Source organism: Oryx dammah, unplaced genomic scaffold (genome assembly GCF_014754425.2).
Source record: "Oryx dammah isolate SB20612 unplaced genomic scaffold, SCBI_Odam_1.1 HiC_scaffold_13, whole genome shotgun sequence".
Lineage (NCBI taxonomy): Eukaryota > Metazoa > Chordata > Mammalia > Artiodactyla > Bovidae > Oryx > Oryx dammah.
The window spans coordinates 3,464,208-3,473,620 of NW_024070197.1; the positions used below are offsets into that span (position 1 = coordinate 3,464,208).

Sequence of the window (9,413 nt, forward strand, 5' to 3'; positions counted from 1 at the left end):
GACCACTGTCCGCTGTTCTTCCTGCCTCTGTGTGTGTGTCTTCCTCTCTCTATCTCTCCCTTTCTCTCTGCCTCGCTTGCTTCCCTCCCTCCTCTGTCTCTGTCCTCCACAGCACGCCCTTCAGGGCACACTTGCACACAGACACACAGACACAGACACACACAGACACACACACACAGACACACATGCCTTCTCTGTCCCAGGCTGACAGACCAACAGCATCATGGGGACCTAAGTACCAGAAGGACTTTATTTGCAGAGAGCGGCTGGTGTGAGAAAGACAAAACAGGTTAGCAAGAGGGCGCAGATCCAGCTGGTGGGAGAAGTGGCAGAGGGGGTGAGGTGGGAGTGGATGGCGCCCAGGAGAGGAGAGCCGCGGGCAGGACGACAGGTGTGCGCAGGAGGGCGGTGCAAAACCTGAGGGATGGGCCGCCTGCACGCCCACGATCGCCCCTGCTGCGTGGGCTCCACCGGAGGGGAGGCCAGAGAGAAGGGGGAGCAGAGAGGGGCGGGGCAGCCTGGCTGATTGGGGGCGGGGGCGTGAGCCAAGAGCAGCCAGGCAAAGGGAGCGTGGGTGCCGCGGCCCGGGAAGGCGGAGGGGTGCGGACGGACACGGTGCTCGGTCAGAGACCCCCGGACCGAGGCCGCAGACAGACGGTGAGGTGGGAAACAAGGACAGGAAGCGGACGATCCCAGACAGAGGCAGACAGACGGCCAAGAGCCGCCCCGAAAGCCCAGGGGGCGGGGGGGTGGGCCGGGCCTGTCCGGCGCACCCCTGCCCCGCCCTCCTCACCCTGAGTCTGCGTCCTCCTCCGGGTACACCTCCTCAGCCTCCCCCTCTCGCTGCCTCCAGGGCCGCCCCAGGAAGCCCCGGACGGAGCTCACGGGGCTCCTCCTCCGAGGCTGGGGCTCCAGCAGCCCCAACAGCAGGGTGTCGGCCGTGGGCGTCAGGCCGAACCAGGGCCGAGGCCGGTGGTCGGGCTGGCCCGAGGCCTGCCAGACGACGAAGTCCTCGTAGAAGGGGTCGGCCTCGGCCAGGGGCTGGTCCCAGGGGAAGTAGCCGGTGAGAAGGCAGAAGAGCAGGACGCCCAGTGCCCAGGCGTCCAGGGCGGGCTGGATGGGCAGCCCCTCTGGGAGGGGCGGGGGCGCGCAGAGCTCTGGGGCCGTGTAGGGGATGGGGGCCCCGGCCAGGCGCAGCAGGGTCCCCCGCGGACGCGTGTGGCCGAAGTCCGCCAGCTTGACCTGCCGGCAATCGGGGTCGCACACCAGCACGTTCTCGGGCTTGAGGTCCCGGTACACCAGCCCAAGGGAGTGGACGTGCTCCAGGGCGGAAGCCAGCTGGGCTGCGCAGCGCTGGGCGGCCGCCTGCGGGAGGCCCACCTGTGGGAACGGGTGTCAGGGGCCGGGCCCAGGGCTTGTCCTCAGACCCAGGGACAAGCATCCGGGTCCCAGCTCCCCAGCCCACCAACGGGGGCTGGCCCTGGAGCTTGTCCTCGGCCCCTGGGAGCAGGCCAAGGGTGACAGAGGCCTAGTTGGCCCCGATGAGGCCTGGGGTGAGTCCCATGGTGGGGGGGCTGGGGTGAGCCCTGTGAGGGGCCCTGATGAGGCCTGGGGTGAGCCCCCTGGGTCCAGGGTGAGCCTGTGAGGTAGGCTCCGCGTTGCCTCTGTGACAGCCATGGATTCGGAGGGGCGCGTCCATCCCACCAGACCTGCAGGCGCAGTGGGGCCCCTGCAGGGCGACGCACTCAGGCTGCCCTGAGTGTGACTCCTGAGGCCCAGGCTGGGCGGGGCGTCTGCGCCAGGCCCCCTAGAGCTCCAAGCTCTGGGGCCGACCCACCTTGGGACGGATGTAGGCGATGAGGTCGCCGTGCAGCACGGGCTCGGTCAGGAAGCTGTAGGAGTCGGCCGACTCCAGGCCGACGCCGCAGGCTCCCACGATGGCCGCGTGCGAGCCCAGGGAGAGGCCCACGCAGAACTCGTAGAGGAAGCCCCGCAGGGTGGTGGAAGCCTTCGGGAGCTGCTTCAGGGCCAGCACAGTGCCTGGGGGTGGGGTCGACGTGAGCCCGGGGCACCCCCTCTTCCGCCCTGCCCCTGCCCACCCACCCTAAAGGAGCCTGGCCACCCAAACCCCACCGGTGGTGCAGAAAATGCTGTGTGAGTGCTTAGTCGCTCAGTCCTATCCGACTCTTTGCGACCCTGTGGACTGTAGCCCGTCAGGCTCCTCTGTCCACACGATTCTCCGGGCAAGAATACTGGAGTGGGACTTCCCTGCTGGTCCAGTGGCGAAGACTCCACTCTCCCAGTGCAGAGGGCCTGCCTTAGGTCTCTGCTCAGGAGCTAGATTCCCCGTGCTGCAGCCCAGACCCAGTGCAGTCAAATAAATAAATAATAATAATAATAAAAGGGATACTGGAGGGGGTTGCCATTTCCTCCTCCAAGGGATCTTCCCCACCCAGGATCAAACCCATGTCTCCTGCACTGCGGGCGGATTCTTTACCAGCTTAGCTGCCAGGGAAGCCCAGTGATAACAGTAGTGGTTAATGCTTCCCAGGTGGCACTAGTGAGTGAAAAGAATCCACCTGCAATGCAGGAGACAAGGGTTTGATCCCCGGGTGGGGAAGACCCCCCTGGAGGAGCAAATGGCAACCCTGTCCCGTATTCTGGCCTGGAGAATCCCATGGACAGAGGAACCCGGAGGGCAGCAGTCCACGGGGTCGCAGAGAGGCCGGGTGTGGTGGGGGAGGGTCACCTCCTTGCCTAGATACCACATGCAGCCCCTTATGTGTCAGCGGCGCCCCAAATCCATGCCAGCTGTCAGCCACTCCCATGTCGAGGACTGGTTCTACCCTCTCGGGGGCGGGTACACCTTCGCGCCCCAGCACCGCCTGGGGAGGGCATTGAGCTGGCCTCCAGGTGGGCGAGGCTCCCTCATGGAGCCCGTGGTTCCGATTATCGCTCGTGTCCCCCAGGTTCTGTGATGATCCCGGTCTGTATCTCTCTGCATCTCTCTCTCTTTTGAGCTGACTGGCATCTCTCCCACAAAATTCACACCTTAAAGTAGTTCCTATGCCCATTTTCACAGAACGTGACTGTATCTGGTGAGGGTGCTTTTGTTTTTGTTTTGGCTGCAGGGCTTGTGGGGTCTTAGTGCCCCGGACCAGGGAGTGAACTGTGGCCCTCGGCAGTGAAAGCGCGGAGCCCTGAGTCCTGGACTGCCAGGGAGTGCCCTGGAGGTATGGTCGTGAAAGAGATGAAGTAAGGTCACTGGGGGTGATCCCCAGTTCCAGTGTGACTGCTGTCCTTCCGAGAAGAGGAAGCCTGGACGCAGACACACAGGCAGGCGTGAGGACGCAGGGAGAAGCTTGGCCGTCTGCAAGCCGAGGAGGGGGGCCTCAGGAGAAGCCCACTCTGCCGAACTGTGGCCCCCCAGTCTGCGGCCCTTTCTTATCAGCTGACAACCGCAGGGAATGGCCACACCCTGGCGTGCGGGGTAGGGGGGCTCCCTGGAGGCAGGGCTGGTGCAGGTTTTTCCTTGGGGGCCCAGTGTCTCCCATCCCCCCTCAGGGCTGAGCCCTGCAGTCTCCTTGGATGCTGACCAGCTGTCTGAGGCCGGGGCCCATGTCCTGCACACCCACCCTGTGCTGGCCTCGCTGAGTGCCCAGCAGACAGGGCATCTCTCATCACCCCCACAGTGACTGCTAAGCCGGCCCGTGTGAGGCCCACCGAGGGCGGAGGCGGGGGGCTCCGTCTTCCTCCCCATTGTCCCCGGCAACCAGAGCTCCTGACATCTCCTCCGGGAATCTCGGTTCTCTCAGAGAAGGGATCATGACCCCGTGTTAGAGGAGGAGGAGGCTGAGGTTCAGAGAGGGCCGGGCCGTTACCGAAAACACACAGCCTGGAAAGGGCAGAGGTGGGACTGGCTGAGTTTGCAGCCCCCTGCCCCTGTGCCCTTCCTCCAGGCCCTGGTACCTTCCTGACGGTGAGTGACCGCAGGCCCCCCGCCTGGTGAGCTCCCCCTGCCCCTGTGCCCTGCCCCCAGGCCCCGGTACCTTCCTGCCGGTGGGTGACCAGCCAGACACGGCCGAAGCGGCCCTGGCCCAGGGCACGCACGTGCTCGTAGAGCTCGTCCACCTCGGCCCGGACCAGGCTCTGGGCGCTAAGCGCCATCCGGGCCTCCAGCGCCCGGGCGGCCTCCTGGCCCTGCCGCAGCTCCTCCGCCGTGAGGCCCCCCAGGCCCTCCTCCTCCGCCCGGCTCTCCGTGTGCTCTCCACGCGCTGCCTCCATGTGCTCCGAGTGCGATGCTTCCCCGGGCATCCCTGCAAGGGCAGAGGAGAGGGCGCCCGGGCTCAGTCCTGCCAGACCGGGGCCAAGGGCGGGGAAGGCCTGGGGGCCTGAAGTCCTGGGCCTGAGGGAGGAAGGGCTGGGGTCACGACCCCCGGGTCCAAGGAGGAGGGTGGTGGGTCACTGGCTCGGGCCCTCGTGACTCGGTTTCCTTCCTTGTCAGGGGAGTCTCTGGGGCAGCAGCCCCGGTGCTGGGTGGGATGAGGTCAAGCCCGAGGCCCCGCTGTGCCCGCCCTGCCCCCACCACCCTGCGCCACCTGATGGCCTGAGGGTGAAAGATGAGCCAGACGACTCGAGACGCCCCCCCCTGTTTCCAAAGCAAACAGACTTGGGCCCCGGGGGCGGATGAGGGACCTCCGTCTCCTAAGAGTGGACAGGCGCTCGGCCCCAGGGCTGCAGGGGCGGGCTGCACGCTCCAGGCCTGGGCACGCTGGGCGCCTTGCGGGGAGCGAGCTCTTGGGATGGAGTGTCCAGCCCTGGGGTGGTCTGCGGTCCAGTGCTCACAGCCCCAGCCCCTCCTCCTCTCTCAGACCCAGGGGTCCAGGCCCCCAGCTCCCCTTCCATCAGCCCCAGGGGTCCAGGCCCCCAGCTGACCCCTCTCCTGAGACCCAGCACAACTCACATATCTTGGGACCCCCCCACCCCAGACTCTGTGTCCCCCACGCTCAAGCACTCTGCAGTCTCAGGGTCCGTAATGAGCTGCTGATCCCCGAAGGACCCAGCGCTCTGACCACCTGCACGGCTTCTCTCTCAGGTGCTGCCCACCTCAGGCCGTTTGACCCCTGCCTCCTCCTGACCTGGGCTCCGACCTGCAGACCTCAGCTTCTCCCAGGCTCGCCTGACCCTTCGGCTGCCCGCTGTGGCCAGTGCCCAGCACTCAGAGCCCATGCCAGCAGAGGCCTGCCCGCAGCAGGACCCGCCCCCACCTAGGGGGTCGGAGCCCCGCCCCCAGCATCACCCCTGGACTCACTAGGGGGAGAGCGACACCGTGTGTTGTGGCCCAGAACTGGCTGCAGCCAGACCGATCCTACCCAGGGACTCTGCCTCCTCCCCAGAGCCAGTGTCCAGACCCCACACCCTCTCCAGAGCCAGAGTCCAGACCCCAGCCCCTCCTCCTCAGATGCAGGGGTCCAGACCCCAATCCCTCCCTCCTCAGACCCGGGGGTCCAGACCCCCAGCTCCTCCTCCCTCAGACGCGGGACTCCAGTGACCCTGTAAAGAATGAAATCCTTCATCCAGCCTGCCCCGCCTTGATTGCCCCCGGCTGCCCCACAGTGCCCCATGACGGGTCAGACGCAAGTGTTTGGTGAGGGGAGTCCGGGGGAGGAGGCACTGGGGTCTGCCGGGGAAAGGATGACACAACAGGATTCCAGAACGATGCGGTGAGGAATGACCTCAGACGCGGGCGAAGGGGAGCAGGTGGTACGGCAACTGGGCCGGAGGGCCTCGGGGGAGGGATGGGCGGAGGGGTGTCCCCGGCCCGAGTCTGCAGACTGCAAGGTGGGGGCACAGGCAGGGAGCCCTAGGGCTGTGGAGGGGGGCCGGGGGGGGGGCCGCACACCCCCGCCCAGGTTTAAAGCGAGATGACCGATGCCAACTCACTTGCTTCTTTTTAAGTAAGCTTTTGATTTCAGAATCATTTTTTATTGTTTTTAAGTCTTTATTGAATTTGTCATGGTGCTTCTGTTTTACGTGTTGGTTTTTTGACCCTGAGGCGTGTATGATCTTAGCTTCCCAACCAGGGATTGAACTTGCACCTCCTGCACTGGGAGGCGGACCTCTGGACCTCCAGGAAGTCCCATACCCCAGATCACTTCTGGATGCACAGGACAGCTGCTTTGAGCTCCCACGTCCCCTGCCGCCGCTCCCCGCCAGGTGAGTCCTCACCAACCACACGTCCATTTGTCCAAAGGAAGATAGGAACTGTCAGTCAAATGGTAGACTTGTCTCAGGTCCACAGCAGCCCTTATCTGTCCCAGGGTTCAGCCCCAGACAGCCAGTTGTATGTGGAAGCCTGCGGCTCAGGCTCCCAGCAGCCGTGACTGTACTGAGTGCAGGGGATGCTGCCTTGGGTCCACGCGGCCCCTGCCCTGCGGGTCTGTGTGCTGGGCTGCAGGGGGCACATGGGGTCTGGCAGAGGTCCCTGCAGACCAGTCGTGGCCCTTGGTGTGGACAGGACCACATGCTCTCGGGGAGCTGGCCCAGGAGACTCTCTGGACAGGAAGAGAGCCCTAAAGGATGCACAGGTGAGAAGGACCAGGTGCATCCCGGACGGCCTGAAAGAGGAGATGTGAAGTGGGGGACACAGGTCACTGTGATACGGGCTCCAAACGAGCGGGAGCGGCCCCGGAGGGCTCTGCTTCCTGGAGGCCTGGAGTTGGAAAGGATGCATTCTTGGAGGAGAATGCTGAGCATGCAGACGTCTGTAGGCAGGAGAAAGAGTGTGTATGTGTGTGCATGTGTGCGCATTATGTGCTCAGATGCCCACACGTGTGCATGCATTTGTGGGTGCATGCACATGTGTGCACGTGTGTGCATTCATGCATCTGTGGACACGTGTGCCTGTGTGTGCATGTGTGTCGATTTAGGTCCAGAAAGGATGAGTGATCCTGTAATGTCACCCAGAGCCCAGGAAAGTGGAAGAGATGGCAGCTGAGGGTTCCACGGTATTGAATCTGGAAAGCCATGGTCAGCGGGCGTCCACTAAGATCTCAGAGGAGAGGAGTGACTGCTTAGAGGTCCACAGGCACCGAACACAACCCCACGGGGCAGAAAGGCATATGCGGGAGACATGGCACCTCCTCTCAGGAAGGCGTGACAGAAGGGTGAGGGAGGGTCCTTGAGGGGGAAGGGGCTGGGGGCCTGGAACCCCGGGTCTGAGAGGGGAGGGGGGGGGGGGGGCCGGGGGGCCTGGACTCCCGGGCCTGAGGGGGGGAGGGAAGGGGCCTGGACCCCCGGGCCTGAGGTGGGGAGGGAAGGGGCCTGGACCCGCGAGTCTGAGTGGGGAGGAGGGGCCGGGGCCTGGACCCGCGGGTCTGAGGGGGGAGGCGGGGGGCCTGGATACCCGGGTCTGAGGGAGGAGGGGCGGGGGCTCCAGACTCCCGGGTCGTCAGCAGGGAGGGGAGTCGTGCATCTCAGCGCAGCCTTCGGTTGGGAGAGGCGCAGGGTGCTCTCCGTTCTCCCGCGCAGGTGGCCGTGGGGGCTGGGCCTCTGGGGGCTGGGCCTCTGGGGGCGGCGCCATGGGGGCGGGGCCCTGGGGGCGGAGCCTCTGGCCCGGGCCCCGGCCACCTGTCCCGCTCACCTGGTCAGGGCTCTCCCGCATCTGTGCCCGTCCTTCCCTCGCTGTCACCGTCCTCTTCTGACCACTCTTCTAGGCTTGCTCCGCTCTCCTCCTCCTCCTCTCCACCCTCACTGGACATGCTCCCCAAGCCCCCAGCTCTCTCTTTGTTCCCCTTTAACCCCCAGTCATCTCCCAGGAAGTCCAGGACGACCAGCGGGGGACTCCTGGTTTCAGGATCCAGATCCAGGAGCCCCTGGAACAGGGCCAGAGCGGGGGGCGCAAACTGGTCCCAGGGGGGTGGCGGCTGGGGCGGTTGGGGCCTGGCAGTCATCCAGCCTGCAAAGACCTCGAACTCGGGGTCAGGGGCCAGCGCCACGTCCCAGGGGAAGCAGGCAGTGGCCGCGCAGAAGAGAAGCACACCGAGCCCCCAGGAGTCCAGGGCGGGCCGCAGGGGCAGGGTGTCGGGGGGCAGCAGGACGCAGAGCTCGGGGGGCGCGGAGGGCAGGGGCCCTGGGGGCGCCGGCGTGGGGCTGCCCTCGGGCCGGGTCAGACCCAGGTCCCCCAGGGCCACGCGGCTGCACACAGGGTCAAAGACCAGCACGTTGTCGGGCTTAACGTCCGCGTGCACCAACCCCCGGCCGTGGAGGAAGTCCAGGGCTCCTGCAAGCTGGGCCACCACGCGCTTCACCAGCAACTCTGGGAGACCCTGGAGTCAAAGGCAGAGGGCAAAGGTCACCTTCAGTTCCTCCTCTTTGCTGCTTCCTGGGGTTCAGGAATACCGATCCCAGGACCACTGGCTACCAGGAGTGTCTCTGACACATCTCCCAACACCTTCTCCAGGTCATCCTCAACCACCAGCTCTCTCTGTAGACCGCCCTCACATGCTTTCCTCACCAGGACCCTGCATCTCACCAGAAGCTCTCTAACTTCCATCGAACTTTGTCCTGACACTCACAACCACTCCTTACATTTCTTATCTTCACTCCACAGACCACAAAGATCTCCAATGAAACCCTAAATCTCACACTTAACTAATGAACTTAACTAATCTTAGGCCTGTACTAATTGAGGTCCCATCTCCAACTCAGACCCAGTTCAAAAGTCCCAGCATTTACTTCATTAATCGACTGATAGATCTGTCCATCCAGCTAGCCAGGCAGTGAGACAGCAACCCATCCATCCTAACCCCAACCTGTCATCTATCCAACAGTCTACACAGCAGGGTTCCAGTCAGTATTCATTCCACCAGCTAGTCAGCAGTTCAATAATTTGTCCAGTTGTTTAGTATCTGATATCCATCCATATATTCCACCATCCTTCAATCCATCCATCCATCCACCCACTCATCCACCCATCTATTCATCTACCTTTCCTTTCTTTCATCCATCCATCCACTCATTTGTCAATCCACTCCTCAACCCACCCATCCATCCATCCATCCACCACCCAACCAACCATCCACCCATCCACCCACCCACTCATCCCTCCACCCATCCATCCATCCATCCACCCACCCATCCATCCATCCACCCATCCATCCATCCACCCACCCATCCCTCCACCCATCCATCCACCCATCCATCCATCCACCCACCCACCCATCCATCCACTCATCCACCTATCCATCCATCCACCCCTCCATCCATCCATCCATCCACCTATCCACCCATCCATCCATCCACCACCCCCCCAACCATCCATCCACCTATCCATCCATCCACTCATCCACCTATCCATCCATCTACCCATCCACCCACCCACCCATCTATCTACCCATCCATCCACCCATCCA

General features: G+C 63.8%; 2 protein-coding genes across 2 annotated transcripts in view; both read right to left on the reverse strand.

Annotated features, from left to right (window-relative positions):
* Positions 1-230: 230 nt before the first annotated feature.
* SBK2 (SH3 domain binding kinase family member 2) lies at positions 231-5,226 on the reverse strand. Its single transcript, XM_040251947.1, has 4 exons — positions 5,139-5,226; positions 4,050-4,316; positions 1,838-2,040; positions 231-1,380 (listed from the first exon to the last, which is right to left on the reverse strand). The coding sequence occupies exons 2-4, from the start codon at positions 4,312-4,314 to the stop codon at positions 790-792; spliced, it is 1,059 nt and encodes a 352-aa protein (XP_040107881.1). The 5' UTR covers positions 4,315-4,316; positions 5,139-5,226; the 3' UTR covers positions 231-789.
* A 751-nt stretch (positions 5,227-5,977) lies between these two features.
* Positions 5,978-9,413, reverse strand: part of SBK3 (SH3 domain binding kinase family member 3) — a 5,981-nt gene continuing 2,545 nt past the window's right edge. The window contains exon 4 of the mRNA XM_040251948.1: positions 5,978-8,327. Within this exon, the coding sequence (XP_040107882.1) occupies positions 7,647-8,327 (681 nt within the window). The 3' untranslated portion in view covers positions 5,978-7,646. The remainder of the gene's footprint in view (positions 8,328-9,413) is intronic.

Bases quoted from the DNA above. Each gene is read 5' to 3' on its own strand.
- SBK2 (XM_040251947.1), bottom strand. From the start codon at position 4,314: ATGCCCGGGGAAGCATCGCACTCGGAGCACATGGAGGCAGCGCGTGGA. The intron at 2,041-4,049 runs GTACCGGGGCCT...CCCCACCCCCAG, and splicing joins GGTCACCCACCGGCAGGAAG to GCACTGTGCTGGCCCTGAAG. The intron at 1,381-1,837 runs GTGGGTCGGCCC...CCGTTCCCACAG, and splicing joins TCGCCTACATCCGTCCCAAG to GTGGGCCTCCCGCAGGCGGC.